This window comes from Chanodichthys erythropterus, chromosome 2 (assembly GCF_024489055.1).
Source record: "Chanodichthys erythropterus isolate Z2021 chromosome 2, ASM2448905v1, whole genome shotgun sequence".
NCBI lineage: Eukaryota > Metazoa > Chordata > Actinopteri > Cypriniformes > Xenocyprididae > Chanodichthys > Chanodichthys erythropterus.
The window spans coordinates 25,588,204-25,610,858 of record NC_090222.1 but is presented as its reverse complement, the minus strand read 5'-3'; the positions used below and the strand labels follow the sequence as shown (position 1 = coordinate 25,610,858).

The 22,655-nt window shown below is 38.9% G+C and overlaps 2 protein-coding genes across 3 annotated transcripts; one reads left to right on the top strand and one right to left on the bottom strand.

The window, feature by feature from the left end:
• Positions 1 to 1,414: 1,414 nt before the first annotated feature.
• kpna5 (karyopherin alpha 5 (importin alpha 6)) lies at positions 1,415 to 14,026 on the bottom strand. Its single transcript, XM_067406176.1, has 14 exons — positions 13,913 to 14,026; positions 11,895 to 12,028; positions 11,609 to 11,710; positions 10,804 to 10,903; positions 10,621 to 10,715; positions 10,400 to 10,531; positions 10,203 to 10,291; positions 8,752 to 8,851; positions 8,434 to 8,597; positions 8,265 to 8,343; positions 8,053 to 8,178; positions 7,836 to 7,963; positions 4,263 to 4,441; positions 1,415 to 3,769 (listed from the first exon to the last, which is right to left on the bottom strand). Exons 1-14 carry the CDS (start codon positions 13,914 to 13,916, stop codon positions 3,582 to 3,584), a joined length of 1,620 nt encoding a protein of 539 aa, XP_067262277.1. The 5' UTR covers positions 13,917 to 14,026; the 3' UTR covers positions 1,415 to 3,581.
• zufsp (zinc finger containing ubiquitin peptidase 1) lies at positions 14,020 to 21,842 on the top strand. Of its 2 annotated transcripts, XM_067406150.1 has the most exons (12): positions 14,020 to 14,132; positions 15,074 to 15,618; positions 15,695 to 15,796; positions 15,919 to 15,975; positions 16,061 to 16,168; positions 16,381 to 16,490; positions 16,611 to 16,779; positions 20,019 to 20,204; positions 20,278 to 20,440; positions 20,943 to 21,106; positions 21,258 to 21,478; positions 21,657 to 21,842. In XM_067406150.1, exons 2-12 carry the CDS (start codon positions 15,081 to 15,083, stop codon positions 21,702 to 21,704), a joined length of 1,866 nt encoding a protein of 621 aa, XP_067262251.1. In that variant the 5' UTR covers positions 14,020 to 14,132; positions 15,074 to 15,080; the 3' UTR covers positions 21,705 to 21,842. The 2 variants fall into 2 exon arrangements, with proteins under 2 accessions (XP_067262251.1, XP_067262261.1); XM_067406160.1 differs by lacking the exons at positions 21,258 to 21,478; positions 21,657 to 21,842 and having other exon boundaries at positions 20,019 to 20,435; positions 20,943 to 21,074.
• Positions 21,843 to 22,655: the final 813 nt, after the last annotated feature.

Below are 22,655 nucleotides of genomic sequence, written 5' to 3'. Positions count from 1 at the left end.
CCTAGGGGGGTCCCGGGGCATGCTCCCCCGGGAGAAAATTTTGTACATTTTAAGGTTAAATGCATCAATCTGGTGCACTCTGGAAACTCAAAATAAGAGCTTCAACACATGTACAGTGTGCAAATTGAAAAAAGAAACAGCATTGACTTGTACCTGGACATTAAAAAGGGTTCAAACATCTTTTTTTTTACAATACTTTTGTACTCATTTCTTTTTAAAAGATAAATCCTTGAGCTTTTATTTTGATCATCACCAGCTGATCGTGTGCGCAAATGTGCGAGAGAGAGAAAGCGCGGCCGGTGTATGGTCGGATACTGTAGAAAAGCGGTATTGAACTGCTTAACGTATTTTAATAGAGAGATGTGTTAAGAAAAATTATATTTTGAGAGCACTGTTAAGAAACCTCTAACCTGAAATTCCTGCTTGCTGACTGTCTCGCACTCTTGCTGTTGACTGTGCTAGCTCCTCCCCTACCTGCTGCATATTCAACAGAGAGGAAGAAACGGAGTAGCCCATAGGCTACCGACAGCAAAGAAATGTATTCTATAGGCTAGATTATTTTTAAGGTCTATTTTTACAGGCTGTATGCAGTATATGCAAAGCCAAAGCGCAATGAAATAAAGCAACTTATGATTTCGGGGGTTTACATAGGCTATTGTCCAGTTTCATATTTTCTCAGTGACAGTCATTACATTCGGGGCTGAAGCCCCGGCAAAATCGGCTGGCGCCGCCCCTGGTTGCAACCATCTCATTCATTTTCACAACAGTCATCGCATGGCGTGTATAGCATTGACTCATCTTCACTGGAAATAGCCAAACCTGTGAATTAGTGTGATTTAAAAGAAGCTACACATAAATGACTCATAAATGACGTTTAGTCTCTGTTTTTGTTTTTATCTTGTAGTTCCCTGTAATTCACCTGTAAACCACAGCAATGAGTGATTCAAATGTCATAAATTAAGCAGGTTTGTTTGTCTTTTCACCCGTAAAAATAGCTATTGTTTTTGGACTTTACTTCTCACGGAAATAGTGCAATAGGCTTACATAACACTTATAAAAACAAATATAGTGTTACAGATGTGTTAACTTTCACAAAATATAAACATAACATTTTCACAATTTTATTGAGCAAGAATGGCACTTGGCTTAATAAAATAACATTTATCATAAAATATAGGCTAAGACACAACTATTTAATCCACAGTTCCCTGTCTGCGCCATACGGAGATGAATTGTTGACTCAATTTATCAATGTCCTCGAGTGTTAGATTTAGTACGGTTTGTGCTCACTTCAGGGGCCGGTTGCATAAACCACCAAGTCTACAAGTTAGTCATCAATTTTTGTCTTTAAAACTGTTCATAACTTTTTTTTTTTTTTTTTTTTTTTTTTTAGTTAGTTAGGCTATATAAAAATTTAGATTGACCTAATTTGATACCAAAAAAACAAACAAACTTACTGCTCCTTGACTAACTGCTAGTGGGTCATACTAAATCTTAATACACTGACTTAACATAATGGCTATGTTTATGCAACTGGCCCCAGGTCTGTAAAATGGTTTCTGCGACTTGGTGATCAAATTTAGTGGTCAACTTTTTTTTGGCGTCTTGTCTTGGTATTTGAGTATGTGCTTTTGTATTCACAGACATTAATTCGCAGTTTATAAAGAACGGGTTTCTGCGTTTCACTGTACTGCTTTTTAATTGCTTTTCTGTGCAAACATATCGATCTCTTTGTTGACCGTTGCGCATTAGCCTTATCCATAAACAAGTTCAACTGTTTGAAACTGCGTCTCGAGACATGGTTCGAGGCTGCGCTGCGCAAGAACGCGTTCTGCCTGAAAGGATACATCTTGTAGCTTAATTAAACCACAGTACACCTGTTATTTAAATGTTTAACAGAACATTTTATTTGTCTGTGTATTTGCCTACATCATTTCACACAATATCAACATTTGTCCTCGAGGAAAGCAATGATCTCCTCTATACTGAAGCTTTGTACCAATGATAAGAAAAAAAAAACATCTTGTGTTTTAAGTTATGCGAAAAAAAAACCAACCCAAACTTAGAAAACATTTTACAAACATGAGAAATTTTACAAAACTATACACAATTGAATGTGCTTGATAAAGTTTTATTTTACAATCTCGATTTTTTTTTTTTGTAAATATACGGACTTCTCATTATTATAACTCTTATTTGGATCAAACTTGTTTTGAAGGAAAATGGGTGCATTTACGGGCAGAACATGAGGAAGTAAATAATCAAACCAAAAACAAAGAACAGAGGAAGTTTGTGCCAGACAGGTTTCATTACAAAGGCAATCTTCTGTATGTAAATTCAGATGAAGCGATTAAAAAAATTAAATAAAAGAATTTGAACATAAGTTCCTTATAGGAAATTTGAGCACTAGTGGGGGATATTTGAAGAAAGGTTCTTTGAACAAAGAATGTTATAAAAGATGATTTCCTTACATTAGTATTTCACTGCACACCAAGACCATTTCACTGAAAAACATCCTCCTCCTATCCTTAATGTATATATAATATACACATTTTACTACATCTCAACACTTTCTAACATGTGAACATAAAAAAAAAAAAAAAATCAAATTAAAGCCAGTCAGCACGAAAATAAACACCTTCAGGTGAGATGAGAAACCCAATGATATGCATACATACGAACAACTGCATCTTGGTGATCACGTGACCACACTTAAATAAATTTCATGCGACGCTTTTAACGCATTAACAGCATCAGCAAAGTGGGTTCTGAGAGGAAGTGGGCTGGTCTCCCAACAGCCGGAGCCCACAGACCGGTTCATTCCAAAAAGCATAATAAATACGGCTCTGAATCTCCCAGGTTAGCAGTTAACAAAACGTCAGAATAAATAGTGTAACTAGGCTTGACATGCCCTCATTATGCATTGTGAATAAACACAGTGGGTGTGATGGCACACAAAGTCAAGGAAGTCATCCAAAGCAAATGTAAATACATTAGTTGCTCTGCCTGGCCAAACATTCCGTTAGATCTTGTGATTTCTGCCACCCCAAAATTACTTATCTGTTTGCATAGAAGCATTTACTTAGCAAGAGAAGAGAACTGTCAGAGCTAAAGGCTGGGTGTTTGTCAAACACTTTGTTTTCTGATTGAAGAGGTAGTTTCACATTTCTCAAGGGACGTGGAGTAAAGTTTACTTTACAGGACACCAGTGCCAATGTCTAATAATAATAATAATAACAACATCATCAACAACAAGAATAACAAAAGCAAGATGCTTTTTGTAAGTCTCAAATGGACTTAATCTACAGACTCTGAGCTTTGCCCTCCATGGTTCACCTCACAGATCTTCTCTCTCGATCAAGGAGCTAGAAAGATGGACAGGATGGAAATGGAAGATTTAGTGGGTTGGGTTTGGGGGGGGCGCAGGTGTCATCTCTGCTGTGAGTAGCGGACCTTAGCCTCCGAGTCTTGGAGCGAGGCTGGAGCGGAGGTCCTGCGCTGCAGAGAAGGAGGGAGAGGAGACTCCAGGCAGGATGGAGGAAGCAAGGACTGAAGCTTGGCCAGTAGCACAGGTATAAGGGTTAGAGCTGGAAGCCCTCCATCGGTCCCTCAGACTGCTGGAAAATGTACTGGCCCTGATTCTGATCCACCTGCGGAACGATGCTGGCGTCTTCTTCCTCCACCCCGAAGTAGTGCTCGATCAAGTCAAAGGCCTTCTGGTAAATCTCCTGGTTCTCATGGCTCTGCAGGAACTCAATCTTGTCTAAGCCTGAGGAGAACATCAATCAAACAAATAGAAACAAATAAACAACATGGAAAAAAAGAGCTTGCATGAATGAAAAGCAAGACAATTCAGATTGTAAACATAATTTAAAAAAACAAATTGGCCAGCAAAATACAATAGATAATGAAACAAAAATGTGCTATTATTTATTATTAGTTAATAAAAATAACTAACAATAATAATGTTTTGAAGTATAGTATATTATTATAACCACCACCAATAAGCTGATAATCATAACCCCACCTCTTTTAATCATATTTCCATTAGTTTTCCAGTTGTTTGAGATTATTGGATAAGATTTTTTAAAATCATTTTCTAGATATAATTTCTCACAAAAGAGTATTATTATGACACATATTTATTATGACAATATAATTATCGATAAACAACATTTCTAGACCTGGAAATCAACAAATCAATCAATAAATAAATAAATAATGCATAAGGTGACAGAAGGTATGAGGTGATGCATGCCTACCGTAAGCCTCTTCAATGAGGGCGCAGTAAGGGTTGATGCCTGATCCGTTCTGTTTGGACTCTTGTTCTCCCAGTCTGAGGATGTTCTCCAGACCGTTCAGGGCCACCTGCACAATCTTGGAGTCCATCACCGTGAGCAGGTCACACATGGGCTTTATAGTGTTGAGAGAAACCAAGTATCTGTGTGTAAAACAAAACATTACAACCACTTAAAAAGTATGCTTTCTCTCCTATTATGTGGGTTAAATATAACAAATCTAAATGACAAAATAGCCTACATAGTAATTTAGGACTTCCTGGAGCATCAGATAAAAATATCACAAATATATATATATATATATATATATATATTATATATATATATATAGGAATTATTAAGTGCACTAAATAAATGTGTTAAATTGGCAGCCCTAGTATTTACATAACCACATAATGTGAAGAAAAATAAAACAGAAGCAGTATTTTGAAATCGGTCATGACTAAATAAGTCGTTATTTTGTCGCACCAAAAGTATTCTCGTCGCTTTATAATATTAATATTGAGCCACTGTACGCACATGAACTCATTTAAATATGTTTTTAGTACCTTTATGGATCTTGACAGAGGAAGTGACATTGCTCCCTATGGAGGCCTCACGGAGCCATGGGATTTCAACTAAAATATCTTAATTTGTGTTCCGAAGATTAACGAAGGTGTTACGGGTGTAAAACGACATGAGGGTAATTTTTATTTTTGGGTGAACTAACCCTTTAAGGGGCGAGTGGAGCTCCACTCTCAAACAGGAACTACATCACCTCCACTAGTGGAGCTAGCTATAGCTATGGCCACAGGGCATGCGTACATCAATATTGCATCATTTAATAACTGTATTTGCATTATTGTAAGGGTAGGTTTAGGTTTGAGGTAGGTGTAGACGTTAGTAAAACACAATCTGATTAGTAAATTTATTAATTGTTATTTTATTGTGAGATTTTGCCTCACTATGTTATTTTAACACAAGCCATAAAAAAACATAGATCAGGGGTCACCATTCCTGCTCCTGAAGGGCCGGTGTCTCTGCAGAGTTTAGCTCCAACCCTAATCATACACACCTGAAGCAGCTAATTAAGGTCTTACTAAGCATACTAGAAACTTCCAGGAAGGCGTGCTGATGCAAGTTGGAGCTAAACTCTGCAGGACACCGGCCCTCCAGGAACAAGTTTGGGGACCCCTGACATAGATTATGCCTAGTTGTCATGCAACATCAGCCCACACTGCTAAGACAAAATTATTCAAGTGGAGGTGATGTATTTCCTGTTTGATAGTGGAGCTCCACTCACCCAAGGTCTGTAGCCAGACCCTGCTCTGCAGACTTCAGCTACAATCCCAATTAAACACACCTAAACCAGCTAATCAACGTGTTCAGGATTGCTTGATAATTACAGACGGGTGTGTTGGAACAGGTTTGGAACTGAAGCCTGCAGGACCATAGAGCTACGTTCCAGTTCGTTTTTTATGCCGTTCCCTAGCCAACTTCCCTCAGTCTCACTGATTCGGATGTATGTCATTACTTACGTTGCATGAGTTCCCCCTACTGGCAGAACCATTGCAATGGGCTGAATTGGAATGTCCTAAGCCCTTGATCACTTGGAATCCACTACTATGGAGTTGATTTATTATTATTTTTCCCTTATGAAATTGTTCAATGCAGCATTCTAAATGTATATAGGTGTGTTGGGGTCGTTTTAAATGTTTAAAAAAAATTATTAATATATCTGAGTTGTTTGTGGTGGGGTAAATTAAACGCCATATGCGGTGACGTCACAATCGTGTTGCATTGTGGTATATATAATGTGGAGCTGCCTGAAGTGTACATATGAAGTAGACTCGCTCCCTCTGTCAAAATCGAGGGAGCTAGGGTCTGTCCATATAAACTTCCCTCGTCCACATCACAAAGTGGAACACACTTCAAAATGGTGGCAGGGATTCCCCTAAGGGAAAGTGCTTAGGGAAGTTCACGAGTGTGTGTCTAAAGACCTGGATACACTGCACGATTTTAGCAATCCTATAAGATCATTACTTTATCACACTGTGCGACATGGATCTACTAAACTTGGGTACAAGATGCATGTAGACTGATGACTGATGTACATGACCTGTAGGCTACGATGTAAGTTTCTATTGAAGAATAAAACGTCATCAGCATGCAATTGTGGTTAACAAAAACACCATGTTGAATCACAATTCGGCAGTTTCAGCTTTTATATGTGCTGAAAAAAAAAGGAAGCGGTGAAAGAAGAGGGGAAAAGAGCTTGAGGTAAGCAGATTCAAGTTTAGCGCCATTTCGCGCTGATTTCATGTCGCATTTTCATTGGCTGGTCAGTAGACGTGGGTCGTAGCAGCAAACACACTGTGCGTTGATCAGGCTGAATTTCTGACACTGTCAGAAAATGATCGTAGGCTATCTTTGGTCTTTGAACCTCTCTCACTGTATGACATAGGACCACAGATTAAGATGGCAATCTTTCATCTGGGACAGCCAAAAATCACGCAGTGTATCCCAGGCTTAAAGCTACATTTAAAAGATATTAAAGCTTAAAGCCCGGGACACACTGCACGATTTTTGGCTGTCCCAGATGAAAGATTGCCACCGTGAAGCAATTGTGGCGATTTCTGTGATCGTGGCTCTTAATAGATGGTCCTATGTCGTACAGTGAGAGAGGTTCAAAGACGGCCGTTTTCCCGGTCTTGCGACCAAAGATAACCTACGACACTGTCAGAAAACCTAGTTTTCTGACAGTGTCAGAAATTCAGCATGATCATCGCACAGTGTATCTGCTGCTATGACCTACGTCTACTGACAAGCCATTAAAAATGCAATATGAAATCAAAGCGACATGGTGCTAAAATTTTAAACCGCTTACCTCAAGCTGTTTTCCCTTCTTTTGCCCCTTCCTTTTTTTAGCACACATAAAAACTACAACTGCCAACGTGTGATTCAACATGCTCTTTTTGTTTACCACTTGCGCATACTGATGATGTTTTATTCTTCTATGGGAACTTGCATTGTAGCCTACAAGTCAACAGGTGTCATCATCATACAGTGTACATGCATATCGTTTAATAGATCCATGTTGCACAGAGTGATTTGTAATGATCTTATAGGATTGCTAAAATCTTGCAGTGTATCCCGGGCTTAAAACTGGAGTGAAACACAGCCTTGCTCTCCAGGAGCAGGGTTGGACACCACTGTCTTTAATGATGGTCTGCTGATTTGACTATTACTGCCATCTACAGGCCAGAAATATGTCATGCGCTTTGATCCTACTCAGTGGTTTAATGACCGTTATTAGTCTAGCTAAAATCCCAGCATAAATACTAAGCTCTTCAAGTCTGTCTTAAGACAGATTATGGGCAAATGATAACCTGAGGCAGCCTGTGAGTGGTTTCGCATGAGTTACATAAGCAAACTAAGATCAACATTCTCAGAACATTTGAAAAATAATGAGAGGCAAGGAGTCCTCCTTAATCAGAATAAATCCTTTCAAATTCCTAAAATGAGGTATAAAGCAAAGCAAAAGAGCCCACAGTGCACCTCATCTGCTCTGGCGTGCCTCCCGAGGTGGCGTTGGTTATTGCCCACGCGGCCTCTTTCCTGGTGCGGAACTCTGCTTTCTGCAGAATCTCGATTAGCACTGGGAATATGTTGGCATCAATCACCGCCTGCAACAAAACGAGCATCAAACCATGGGTGTTCAAACACAATATGTGTTGTGTAATTATCTTATAATGTCACAGTAAGGCTAAAGCACCTGGATTTGCACTCTGTTCCCAGCGGTGATATTGGAGACGGTCCAGCATGCCTCTTTTTTGATGGATTCCTTTGGACTGCTGAGTAAATGGAGTAGGCAGGGCAGAGCGGAGCAGTTCAGAATCACCTGACGTAGAGCAGCACAACAGATTAGAAAACTGCTCCTTTTTGTCACTATGTGGACAACTTAGAATGTCAAAGGAGCTACACTACCTGGGTCTGAACGTCATCTCCAGTTACAATGTTCCCCACCGCTCTCAGTGCAGGGGACACCACTTTGTAATCACTGTGCCTGTGAATGTCCAAACACATGGATGTTATGCCCAAGTCAGTGGTAAAACAGATACCACAAGGTTTATTGCTGTTTATGTCTGTTCCTCACATGAGCAACTCCACCAGCCTGCGGCACACGCCTGAGTCAATAACTGTTTGGATTTTGTCGTTGGGTCCATCCGACAGATATGAAAGTGCCCAGCAGGCATCTGCAAGAACATCAGGATCACTGCTGAAGAGCAATCTGGAGAGCACGCTCAGACAGGGCGACACCTGTGAAGGAGGAACATTTGCTTGGTTAAGTATATGCATCATGTTTACGAAAGAAAAATGCTTGTTTAAACAAAGAGTGTGTTGTGTGTATGACTGAAATTTGATAACTATTCACTTGGAATGTGGTTTAACCAGAACCGGTGTGCAGACTCACCTTTGCAAAGTCCGGAGGGGGATTTTTCCCTCTGCATAGGTTGGACAGTGCCCACACGGCGTTCCGGGTGGTAGTGAGCCGATTTGATTTCGCAAGCAACCTGCAGAGATGAGGGAAAAAGAAAACTGATGCGCTGTGCAATCAGACCACTAGATGGCGGTCATGGGAAAGACTTATATAACAGACACTACAGCTGAAAAATGCCATAGCACAGTGAAACAAGCACACCATATCAAGTCACAAAACATGCACCAGCAATTTGAGAGTGGGAGTGGGGGTGGGGGGGGGGGATTGGAACTTAGGTAATGCAACTAAAGTTGCAACTAAACTCCCTCTTCTGTTTACGCAGTGTTAAAGTTTGAACTGTTAGTTTGGTCCAGTTAGACACGCCATCTGGATCCTATAAAGCACCTTTCTGCATGGCCAGTCATTCAATACACAGCTATGTATTTCTGACTAAATATTTTTGTCAAGCAGCATACAATATACACTACTGTCACTAACACAATTTCATTCCTACATTTTTCAAGCCAAATTAATGACAGCGGCTATGTCTATTAAAAATCTCAGCGGATCTGTGCCCACACTGTCGTTGAACCACAGAGAGCAGTTATCATGTATAAGTATGAAAAAGCTTTGTCATTAAATCATTCAAGTGATTCATTCAAAAATGCTGATTCATCCAGTAAATGAAACAAGTGAAGTATTTATGAATGAGTTATTGAACCATTAGTCTAGACTACTGAGCAGGTGTTTTCAGTGAACAGGCTGTAAAACTGTTGACTAAGTTCAGACACTCATGAAAAACTGATGCTGATTATCTGGGAAACATTCTCTAACAGCAGTCAAGTTGTCATTGTTTGTGTCAAACAAGCTGTGAATTTGTTGTAACATTAAAATAGGAGATCATGACTTATTCTGTGCTCGAAGTGATGCTCAGAGCTCCAGTGTTTTCCTCTGTGGGTGAATGAGGATGATGGTGAACAATTCCAGGATATGCTTTTTTTTCCATTTGTTGTTGCGTTAAATCTTACCCAGATACACTAGTGCTATTTTCTGATTGGCTACTGTGTAGCCTCTTTCTTTTTTTGATTGGCTGATAAGTGGCAGGCTACTCCAGGGGAGACGCGCTTGATTCCTGCCCGGCGCAGCGGCATATTAAATTATGAAAAATAGTTTTTCTGCGTGAGAAATACAATGTGTGGCGGGAGTGCAAGACAAAAGACCGAAATGAATGACTGTCACGCTCAGTGCGTTACACTTGAGAGCCCTGAAAAACTTTCAGAGTTGCTAACACGTTAAAACCAATAGGCAACAATACCAATTCCATTGCCAAAATGCGCGCGCAACTATTTGATCACGTGGGCTGTAAAAGGGTCTATACACTTCCTTAAAATCAACAAATATAAACAAATTCAATTGCAGTTTGGGGATGAGTAGAAGACACTCACTGTTGAAGAGAGGGCAAGATGCCACAGTTGAGGACGTAGTCTCTGCACTCTGCATTATCCCCAGCAATATTTCCTAATGCCCACACTGCCTGCAAAATCAGTTATACACAACATATCACTTTCATGGTGCTGTGGAGTTCTGATAAACCAGCTATTGGCTGAAAGGCATGACCTAGGTAACAATCTGCAAATGTCACCTGCTCTTGTACATCCTCATACTCTGAGTTGAGCAGCTCTATGAAGATGGGCACAGCCCCCGTCTCAATGACCACCTTGGTGTGTAGGAAGGTCCCTGAGGCAATGTTGGTCAGGGCCCAGGCTGCTTCAAACTGGTCAAAACAAGCAACAATAGCATCTTAAAACTTGGCTGTAATGGCAATTTATCTTTCAAAGGGCTTGTACTATGACATGTTCTTACCTGCAGAGTGCAGTTATCACTCCTTTTTAGGAATTCAACAAATCGGTTGACGACACCAGGTGTGAGGATAACCTCGTCAATGGGTGGATTGGGCTCTGAGGGAAATAAAGAACATCTTAATCTTTAAATCTTTAAACATCTGTCATCCTTGAATCTTTGAGACTTGGAAATAAAGACACCAACCTTTAGAGAGTAACTTTCTGAACTTTTGAGTGGCTATGAGCTGCTGGTCTGGATCCTCAGAGAACATCATTTGAATCATGTCTTGGGTTATAACTCCTTCCTGCACAGATTGACACAATAATGTTCATACTAGATGTGCTTTCTGCATTAAAAAAAAAAAACTATAAATGTACAAAATGTGCCAATAAATATGCCAATAAAGGTTTATATGTTACAAAAGATTTCCATTTCAAATAAATGCTGTTCTTTTTAATGTTCTATCCACAAAAGAATCCTGGAAAAAAAAAATTGTGTGTAAAATGTAAATGTGATTCCACAAAAATATTAAGAAGCGCAACTGTTTCAAACTCAACATTGGTATAATAAAAAAATGTTTTGAGCACCAAAATATAATAATCTAATAAATAAAAGACAGATTTTTGTTTAAAGTGCTGAATAGTCAATATGCTTAAAATTGTGACTAATAGTCGGCGCCGATGGCCTCATGGGCAGACATGTAGCGCCAATGCGCTTCGGGCAACCCGAGTTCGAGCCCCGGCTCCTGGTTCTTTCCTGATCCCATCCCCCTCTCACTCTACCACATCGGTCCCTGTCTAGTAACTGTCCTATCATAATAAAAGGTAAAAACGGCAAAAAAAAAAAAAAACGGCAAAAAAACAAAAGACTAATAAACAAGCATGGAAAAAATACTGGCACTTATGTCTGTTTTCTGTGAATTTTACAGTCTAATCATCTATGTAAGAGAACGAGTGTTTACATGGTGTTTGACAACAGTAGCTGGTGGTCTGTTGACTGGTTTACTTACACCTGATACAGGTACAGTGGAGCTGATATCAGGGTCTTGAATGGGGCATTCGAGCATAGACTCATCGCCAGGTGGTACACACACATTCCTCCTCTTGAACAGCTACAAAGAAGGTAGAACAATTTTACTTTGTTATTTACACAGAACTGATATGTTAAATAAACAAATCCAGTCATATAACCCTTCAATATATACACTTTTATTCCATAATGTGCAGTCAGTCGTTCATGAACACAACTGTAATGTAATGTGTTTGTATAATAATGAAGAAACAATGATGGCACACCTGCTCCTCCCTCTTCTGTTTACGCAGCTGTATCCCCTCCTCCTCTCTGCGTCTACGCATTTCCTGCGTGTTCAGGGCTTTATTCTTGTAGCTCTTCATTCGATAGTTTTCTTTGCCCGGGCTAGCCATCGCGTCTTCAGGTTAGAAAAAGGAACGTGGTCAGATGCACATTCTGATACTCAATTTCTGTGGCCTATTCTGCACATCAACTGTAAGCCTATAGCAATGCATACAAGATTCACAACTGGTTGAGCCAGTATGCAATTCTCCTCTTAATTTAAGCCAAATATCATGTGAAGACAAAAGGAATGGTTTATCTGAAAGCAATTATGGTTGTCAATACTAGGATTTCCTGTGTAACATCACTGAGTGCTAACTGACACTTTGCATGCTGAACTTCCTTTAATATCTGTTCAATGTTCTTGTTGTTCAGCTCCTTTGAGAAAACAGTTCAGAACAGTGTTGGATGTAATGCATTAATTAATTATTACTGTAAATGAAGTACTTTCCCCTAAAGTAAGGGATTACTCTTAATTTTTCTGTAATGTAATTACAGTTACTTCTGATGTAATTGCATTAAATACTATATAGACTATACATTAAACAATAGTGGATTTAACATCAAAATGTAACATCTAATGTTAAAATGTATGTTTTTAATGTCACTTTAAATAATAATTTAAGAATTTATATTATTTATTTAAAAGAATTAAAAGAGCAGTTTTATGCCTTTTCTTGTATTGTTGTTCAACTGGTCGAGGTTGATATGGGATTTAGAAAGGAATTAGTAATAAGTAATGCAATACTTATTAGAGAGAGAGTAATTACAGTAATCTTGCAGCTAGTAATTAAGTACTTTTTTTAGAGTAACATACCCAACACTGGTACAGAATTAAACACTTTAAATCAGTGTGAAAATTAAAGTTGTGATAGTCTTTTCTTCCTTATTGCAACATTTTCCATAAAACAACAACAACAAACAAACAAGAAATGTCCATTTTGATTTCATGGTCACTTAAACTCAGAAGCTTTTGCTGATATTACCAGTGGATTTGGCAAAAGAACATGTTTATATTTACAGTATCTTACACTCCATGAAGAATCTTTTAGTGGAGATGTCCAACAGTTTCATCCCTCAGCCCTTAATTGTGATTTTTGACCAGTTGTAGTAAAAAGCTTACTACTCCCAAACAGATTTTCCAAAACCAACAAGTTTTTCCTAAACAATTTAACTTTCTTACTTGAGTGGAACACAAAATGAGACATTATTGCAGAATGGAAGAAGTCTGAGTAACCATTTAGTTTCAATGTGTGGAAAAGGATGCAATGAAAATGAATGGTGACTGAGGCTGTCAGTCTCCACATCTTTTTTGTTCCACAGCAGAATAAAGAAAATCATATAGATCGGGATTGGAGCAACATGAAGACATGACAGCAGTGTCATTTTTAGGAGAAACTTTCAAGGTTCAAACCATACGTCGACATCTTCTCTACCTTCTACGTTAAACAGTCTGTTTACACAAATGCAGCACTTCGGGTCAGCTTGTTATGTATGGATAGGGGAGGACTGGACTAATACTACAAACACAATTTACCACACTACCCAAGTAAAAATGGTTCTCATTAATCGTATAAGCCTCAGTATCAGCACTGATCCCACAGTTTATTTGGCTCGTCAAAGAACTAAATGTTCCTGGTATTCATTATTTTCTGTAGCGCATTAGCAACTACTTAGTGTGCAATAGATGGACTGGTACAACCAAGACCACACAGGTCTCAAACCAGTCATGTAAAGCCACTAGCACACTTTTAATAAGTTAGAGGTTTATAAACACTCAATTCCAGCAGGCTTTTTCACTTTCATCCTAAACTGTGCTCTGTGCTAACATGCTAGCCGTGTTGTGCTAGCTTGGCATAAACGTCAAAAATAGTTAATTACTCTGTCTAAGCGCCCTGTTGCCTCATTCGCTCCACGAAAAGAAAACACATTTACATTATAGATAGTGTATTATTCTCACCCATTAGTCGTAGATTGGAGAGGGAAATGCTGGTCGTGTGTTTTTAAATTTCTCTCAAGACCCTCCCGAGTTCCTCCAGCTGAGGGCAATATGGCGTCGACTGGTGACGAGAACGTCACCTCCACTGCTGTTTCCGGTTTTCATGAGCGGCCTCATTCAATAAAATAAATGGAAAGTGAAACGGGTAATTCTTTAAGTCAACGTATCTACCTCTAAAAAGGTACGTCGCATATAAATGGTGGTTTTGAGATAGTTTTACAGTGGGTTTTTGTTGTTGTGCATGAAGTCAGTAGAAGAAGACATTTACATGTTATATGTGTTATTGTGTAGCAGCTTGATTGTCCAGTTTTGTTGACAAACGCATAATGTCGCGTCTTGATAAAATCCAGATTTCAGGTTAAGTAAGGTCATATAGCCGCATCTCAGAGTTTTAGCTGATAATGACATTTTAAATGCGTCGTTTACAAAAATTTTACCATGAAGCTAAGCATATCTGTCACGATTATGAGCTTCTGACTGTCGATTAATTGTAACACAAATAAATGCGATTATAATTTCCTTTATGGCTTTAAAAACAAACATTGCACAGGAGTAGAATTACGTGAATTATACATATTATATACAAATAATTGTTATTAATTGTATTTATATTAAAATATTAACAGACGTTTACCATATTTCTCTTTTTCCACCACTTTAGTCTTATTCCACTTGCCACTAAAGCTTTTTAAAACAAACAAACAAAATGAATATTTCATATTTTATAGTATATAGTATTTTATATATTAATTAAGGTTAAAATTGTATTGAATATGACTATGCTGTTATGTTTGATATTTTTATGTCATTCCTTCATTTTCTATTGTAATATTAGTGCAGTATGATTAAACCCACAATGATTCATTTCTAAGGAAGAAACATTAAAATAATTGTGACAGGTCTGTACTGTTGTAAAATAAGAATAAATGAATAATTGATATCCTTTAGACAGTGTAAGAAGCTTTCAGGATCTTATCATTTTGATTGTTTTTGTTTTTTTGTTTGTTTGTTTTTTGTCTTGATGGCAGTGGTTGTAAATTTGCCCCAATTTTATTGTACTAACAAATCCTGTAGTAACTATGAAAATTTGTCTGAAACTATTCTTCCGTTCGTTTCATCCAGCCTTGTGATGCCTGTGTGTGACATCTGCTGTGAAGAGCTCCCATCTGAAGCAGAGATGAGAACCCATCTCCTCTTGGGTCACATGGAGAATGTAATAGCCTGCCCGTTCTGCTCTTTGTCCGGGGTCTCGTACGATGAGCTAAGCTTCCACATCAACACCGCACACATAGAAAAAGACTGCAAGGACATGAATGCGACAGTGGTTGACAGTGGACAGCAAATCTCAAATGAATGGATTGCTAAAAGTCAGATTTCTCCAAGGACTTCCAGTGTGAAAAATACGTACAAGGTATCTCAAGCCTCACCCCTGTCATCTAGTCACCCTTCATCCTTTCGGGTAAACGGGATGACCAGCCTGATTACAGGGACCACTCTTTCTCAGGAAACCTCGACCAGCTTGAAGAGTTCACCACCTGCAGCAGCCACAGTGAGTGGTGCGATAAAACTAGACAGAACTACACAAACACCCAGCACTATCCCCAGAAGAGAGAGAGAAGGCAGCCATCGAAAATCAAAGCAGAAGCGCTTGTCCTCACCTATTAAAGGTGCTCTTCACTTTACAACATAAAACTGATTTTACATTAAGCAATGGGCTAATACTTTTCCCTTTGTGTATTGCAGAAGGGAACTTTCCATGTCCAATGTGCAGTTTGGTCTGCAATGACTGCTTTATTCTGCAGGAGCATGTTGAGCTTCATTTACAGGACCAAGATGTGACTGAAGGTGTCTTACCTCAAAACATCAAGAATATTTGCATGTTTACAAAGTAAAGAATTTGTTTATTTGACCCTCTTTTTATCACTAACTGTCTATGATTGAAATCTGATATGGTTTGCCATCTTAAGGTGCTGGTCCTGATGTTGGCACTTCAACAGAAGCATCTACAAGCAATGGTAGATCAGGTGAGTTAGCAAGGATCTGGCAGCTCGGCTCATTCAAAAAGTGAATGGCCAAACTAACCTGTAACTGTATAATTGGAATCTCCAGGTGTGATGCGTTATGAGTGTCCAATGTGTTCTTTGAGCTGTTCCAACAGCACCTCCCTGCAGGAGCATTTTGAGCTCCACCTGGAATATGGCTCAGCATCTACAACAGGTATGTGGATATTATTAAGTATGCAAATGCATATGAACTTCTGGAATTGTTTGTTAGAGTTACAGCTTAAGTTCTGTAGGTTGTCTTCACAAGTATAATGCATAAAGACTCAACAATGAATCAACATGAAATCTTTGTAGCTATTGGCACAGAAAAACTTTGGTTTCTTTAAACTTCTGACTTGACGCTCCGTTTGGTTTGGGTGTTTTGAGGGCATTCATCTGGAGACCTGACTCTGGCCAGGAAGCTTCAGGAGGAAGAGGAGCAAAAGTGGAGGGAGGCAGAGAGCAGACGGGAAGTTGAGGACTTTAAGAAGCTCCAGGTAAGCTACAGGCAACTTCACTATGAGAATTCAAGGAAATGTGCACCCAAAAAATGTACATTCTGTCATTTACTCACCCTCATGTCCACCCACCACAAAAAGACTTTATGTGAATTTTAGAAGCAGTTTGGGCTCGATAACAGTGGTGGTTATCGCAAGCAAATGGAAAGGAATATGGAGAGGGCTGTGTCTCGAGGTCAGATGGTTCCCGCAGAGTTCCACAGGAAAAGAGCAGAGATGCTTGAATCTCTAGCCTCCGGGGTGGATGATGGCAGAAGCAAAACATCAGGTCTGATTGGGAATGCATCGTTGCTATACCAATACCAGTAATCTTCACATATTTGGTCCAGCTAGTGAATTATAAGACTGAAAATCTGTCCAGTTCTGTATCTTTATAAATGACTTAAATTTTCAGTACAGTCTCTTATGCTCACCAAGACTGCATTTATTTGATGAAAATTAAAATTTAAAATTGAATTAAAAAAAATTAAATATTTTAAATAACTTTTATTTTCTAAAATGTAATTTATTACTCCATTCATTCTAATATTCTGATTTGGTGCTCAAGAAAGATTTCTTCTTATTATAACAGTTGTGCTACTTAATATTTATATATATATATATATATATCTATATATATATATATATATATATATATATATATATATATATATATATATATATATATATATATATATATATCACACACACACACACACACACACACACAGTGCCCTCCATAAGTATTGGAACAGCAAAGACAAAATTGAGCTATTAGCTGTGGTGTCAAGACATCTATAAATATGATTAAAAGATTAATATGAGGCAGAAGTACAGAATGTCACATTTTATTATTGGCTGTTTCAACACAAAATGTTTTACCAACTAAGAAGTACACTTTTAGAGTTTCATCCCTCTGCCTAATGTGAGCATAAGTATTGGGACGGTTTAATTTAAAGCAAATGTAAGCTAATATTTAATTGCAAATCCCTTGCAAGCAATCACAGGAGCGAGTCTGTGACCCAAAGACATCACCAGACTCTTGGTTTCACACTTTTGAAATGCTTTTCCAGGCCTTTAATGTGGCCATTTTCAATGGTTGCTTGTTTTGGGGAGTTTCTGCCTTTAGTCTCCTCTTCAGCTGGTGAAATGCTTGTTCAATAGGATTTAAATCTGGAGACTGACTTGGCCAATCTAAGACCCAAAATTGACTTTCCTATTTTCGGCACTGATCAGATGTTTGATCTTGATGTGTCTCCTGGGAACAGCAGATTGTGAGACCATCACCCCAGCTTTCTGAAGGTTGCTGGTGATTTTACTGAGAGTTTTTTTTTTTTTTTGTTATTTATTTATTTATTTATTTTTTTATAGTTTTTTTTGTCATAGCCCTTGTCATTTGTCTGTCATCAACTGCTGTTGATTTTCTCACCTGACCTGATTGTTGTCGGTTGATGAAGCTTGCCAGTGGTATCTATCTTTTACAGGACATTCCAAACTGGTACATTCCAAGTCAATCTCCAGATTTAAATCTTATTATATGCATTTCACCAGCTGAAGTTAAAGGCAGAAACTCCCCAAAACAAGCAACCATTGAAAATGGCCGCATCAAAGGCCTGGAAAAGCATTTCAAAGTGTGAAACCAAGAGTCTGGTGAGGTCTTTGGGTCACAGACTCGCTCCTGTGATTGCTTGCAAGGGATTTGCAATTAAATATTAGCTTACATTTGCTTTAAGTTAAATCGTCCCAAAACTTGAAACTCTAAAAGTGTTGTACTTCTTAGGTGGTAAAACATTTTGTGTTGAAACAGCCAATAATGAAATGTGACATTCTGTACTTCTGCCTCATATTAATCCTTTAATCATATTTATAGATGTCTTGACACCACAGCTAACAGAGCAATTTTGTCTTTACTGTTCCAATACTTATGGAGGGCACTGTGTGTGTGTGTGTGTGTGTGTGTGTGTGTGTGTGTGTGTGTGTGTGTGTGTGTGTGTGTGTGTGTGTGTGTGTGTGTGTGTGTGTGTGTGTGTGTGTGTGTGTGTGTGTGTATAATATATGTCCAAATTGGGCCCAATTAGCCATTTTCTCTCCCCGGTGTCATGTGTGTTACAAGGTCTCAGGTGTGAATGGGGAGCAGGTTTGTTAAATTTGGTGTTATCGCTCTCACTCTCTCATACTGGTCATTGGAAGTTCAACATGGCACCTCATGGCAAAGAACTCTCTGAGGATCTGAAAAAAAGAATTGTTGCTCTACATAAAGATGGCGTAGGCTATAAGAAGATTGCCAAGACCCTGAAATTGAGCTGCAGCACGGTGGTCAAGACCATACAGCGGTTTAACTGGACAGGTTCCACTCAGAACATGCATCGCCATGGTCGACCAAAGAAATTGAGTGCACGTGCTCAGCATTATATCCAGAGGTTGTGTTTGGGAAATGGATATATGAGTGCTGCCAGCATTGCTGCAGAGGCTGAAGGGGTGGGGGGGTCAGCCTGTCAGTGCTCAGACCATACGCCGCACACTGCATCAAATTGGTCTGCATGGCTGTTGTCCCAGAAGGAAGTCTCTTCTAAAGATGATGCACAAGAAAGCCTGCAAACAGTTTGCTGAAGACAAGCAGACTAAGGTCATTGATTACTGAAACCATGTCCTGAGGTCTGATGAGACCAAGATAAACTTATTTGGTTCAGATGGTGTCAAGCGTGTGTGGCGGCAACCAGGTGAGGAGTTTCTAGGAGTTTCTTCAAGTGTTTCTAGACTACAGTCAATCATGGTGGTGGGAGGGTCATGGTCTGGGGCTGCTGGCACCGGGGAGCTACAGTTCATTGAGGGAACCATGAATGAGCATAGCATGATCCCCTCCCTTCAGAGACTGGGCTGCAGGGCAGTATTCCAACATGATAACGACCCCAAACACACCTCCAAGACGACCACTGCCTTGCTAAAGAAGCTGAGGGTAAAGGTGATGGACTGGCCAAACATGTCTCCAGACCTAAACCCTATTGAGCATCTGTGGGGCATCCTCAAACGGAAGGTGGAGGAGCGCAAGGTCTCTAACATCCACCAGCTCCGTGATGTCGTCATGGAGGAGTGGAAGAGGACTCCAGTGGCAACCTGTGAAGCTCTGGTGAACTCCATGCCCAAGAGGGTTAAAGCAGTGCTGGAAAATAATGGTGGCCACACAAAATATTGACACTTTGGGCCCAATTTGGACATTTTCACTTAGGGGTGTACTCACTTTTGTGGCCAGCGGTTTAGACATTAATGGCTGTGTGTTGAGTTATTTTGAGGGGACAGCAAATTTACACTGTTATTCAAGCTGTACACTCACTACTTTACATTGTAGCAAAGTGTCATTTCTGTTGTCACATGAAAAGATAAAGATATTTTCAAAAATGTGAGGGGTGTACTCACTTCTGTGAGATACTGTTGTAATATTGTTAAATTCTACAGAAACCTGTATAAAATAAAAATGCATAAAACCACTGAAGGTTTAGACTTAACTGGTTAACTTTTTTTCTGTTTCAGGACTTATGGAAGCTCTGTATAGGTACTACCAGAAGGATGCCTCTGACTGTGCGCATGTGTGGCTCTGTGCTGAGACTGATCACTTCTCTTCTTCGGAGGGAGACAAAGGTTGGGGATGCGGCTACAGAAACTTCCAGATGCTTCTTTCATCTTTGCACAGGATGGAGCCGCATAGCCTTTTACCTGGTAGAACATCAGCAACATCATGTTATTCTCTTAGCTCCTTGTTGAAAAGTACCTATCATAAATGTTCCTTCAGTTTCAGTTCCCAGTATTCCGAGAGTACAGGCCCTAATCGAGGAGGCGTGGGCTCAAGGTGCAGATCCTCAGGGTGCTTCACACTTCAAACATCGGCTGCAGGGGACACGGGCTTGGATAGGAGCTACAGAAATCTATGCAGTTCTCACCTCCCTTAGTGTGAAGTACATATTGATACCCCAAGTTTACATTCACATATACACTACCATTCAAAAGTTTGGGGTCACTAAGATTTTTGTTTTGAAAGAAATGAATACTTTTATTCAACAAGGGTGCATTAAATTGACAGTAAAGACTTCTTATGTATTGCTGTTTCTTAAAGAAATTTTTTTCAACTTTGATAATAAGTTTCTTGAGCACCAAATCAGTATATTAGAATGATTTCTGTAGGATCATGTGACAATGAAGGCTGCAGTAAAAGCTGCTGAAAATTCAGATTTAAAATATATTACAATAAAAAACTTTTTTTTTTTTTTAAATTGTAGAAATGTTTCAATATTATTGTTTTGACTGTGTTTTGACTGAATGATGGCATTATTAGTGAGCACATGAGACTTATTTTAAAAAACATAAAAAATCCTTCTGACTCTAAACTTTTGAACAGTAGAGTACATTTATATCTAAATAATATTAATTTCATATATTAACTTTCTTTGATATTTTTAGAGCCCGAATTGTGGATTTTCACAAGCCCACTGGCCCAGGAGAGACACACCTCAGAATGTTTGAGTGGGTAAAACAATATTTCTCACATTCTGCCAGTAGGAGTGCAAGACTGCTGCCCAAAGTAGTACAGACAACTTTACCACCTATATACCTCCAGCACCAAGGTATTTCAAGACTCAGGTTTCTCTTGTAAACTGCTTTAATCAGAATAAAGTGAATGTATTGTCCCTCATGAAACTCAAGATAGTATTGACCTCACAGAAAAAGAATAGACTTTGTAAGATGAGGTACGTGTTGTTCTGTCTTTATGATCAGGCCACAGTCGCTCAATCGTAGGAGTAGAACAGAAAGTAAATGGCAACCTGTCCCTGCTCCTCTTTGATCCGGCGTTTGCACCTGGGGAAATGAGGAGAGTGCTGTCGCAAGATACAGCAGCTTCTATGGTACGCCGTATACGCAAATTCCCCAGTGGCCTAAAACACAGACAATATCAAGTGGTCGCCGTAGAAGGGGTGCTAACACCTGAAGAGAAACAGGTAATTTAGATCTACAGCTTTAAGAATTCATTGCTTTAGTTATTTATTTGGGCATCATAACCTTTGAAGTGCACTATTATTTGTTTATTTTATTCATTTACTCTGAATTTCAGTAATGTATTTCATCTAGATATTTTTGTATGGGCAGTCTAAACTGAATGCCGTGTTTGTTTTTCAGAGCCGCATTCTTAATTCAAGGACACTATGTGCTGAGAAAATTCCTTGATGCAATTATGCTTATCTGCTGACTGTATATCTACTGTAGTTCCTGCTACTTTTATCTACCATTCTCTTGAAACAAACTAATAAAACACTGTGTTTTTGTATAAATGTCAATAAACCATAATAAATATAGTTTTATTTTACTAGCTACACAATAAGTCAGTTATTATTGACATAATGTGTGAATCTTCAGATTTTGATTCATTGAATGATTAGTTCATTTTGTCTTTCAACTACAGTTGTATGCACATGGTATCCATTGTTGAACCTATCAGTGGCCTTACGCACTCACAATCACCCCAGAGCAGCGGTGTAGTCTAGGGTCAGCCTGTCAGTGCTCAGAGCATAAGCCGCACACTTCATCAAATTGGTCTGCATGGCTGTCATCCCAGAAGGAAGTCTCTTTGTGACACCTCCATAAAAGAGAAAACATTTTTCAATTAATGTTTTGGTGATTATTTATTTGTTTATATTTTTGTATGTAAACCATTTTCTGCAGAAGAAAGTGATGAGGAGGCACAACCCATTGTGAATCCCATAGGAAATGAGATGGGAAGAATAGATTCTGAAATATCAAACCTCTCTCAATCTGTCCAAGAATTACGCGTTGAAATTAAAAGATGGTCTTCAAACTTCCAGTGAAAGTGCAGTAAACCGTGAAGCTGTATTCAGAGATGCTGTAAATCAACGCTTTGATGACATTGAAATTTTCATGCAAAGATCTTTGGCTAAGCTAGAGAAAGGTGTTATAGATTGTCTTCAAAGAAGGGATAAACAGTGGCGAAAGGAAGATGACCGTATCAGGTGTAGCAAATTAGCTCAAAATAAATATGAATAATTAATCATAACTAGTTATAATTAATTATTAATATTTTAATCAGTTAATAAAATTAACTGAATGTAATAAACTTAATATTACAATCAATTAACCTGTTGTTCAATGAACACACAGTGT

What these genes read in the sequence shown, in the direction of transcription:
- kpna5 (XM_067406176.1), bottom strand. An exon ending in GTGATAACTGCACTCTGCAG is followed by an intron (nt 10,532 to 10,620) that starts GTAAGAACATGT and finishes TGTTTTGACCAG; the next exon opens with TTTGAAGCAGCCTGGGCCCT. An exon ending in GGAACAGAGTGCAAATCCAG is followed by an intron (nt 7,964 to 8,052) that starts GTGCTTTAGCCT and finishes GTTTTGTTGCAG; the next exon opens with GCGGTGATTGATGCCAACAT.
- zufsp (XM_067406150.1), top strand. Translation starts at nt 15,081, where the DNA reads ATGCCTGTGTGTGACATCTGCTGTGAAGAGCTCCCATCTGAAGCAGAG. An exon ending in GGACCAAGATGTGACTGAAG is followed by an intron (nt 15,797 to 15,918) that starts GTGTCTTACCTC and finishes TGCCATCTTAAG; the next exon opens with GTGCTGGTCCTGATGTTGGC. An exon ending in TATATACCTCCAGCACCAAG is followed by an intron (nt 21,107 to 21,257) that starts GTATTTCAAGAC and finishes CTTTATGATCAG; the next exon opens with GCCACAGTCGCTCAATCGTA.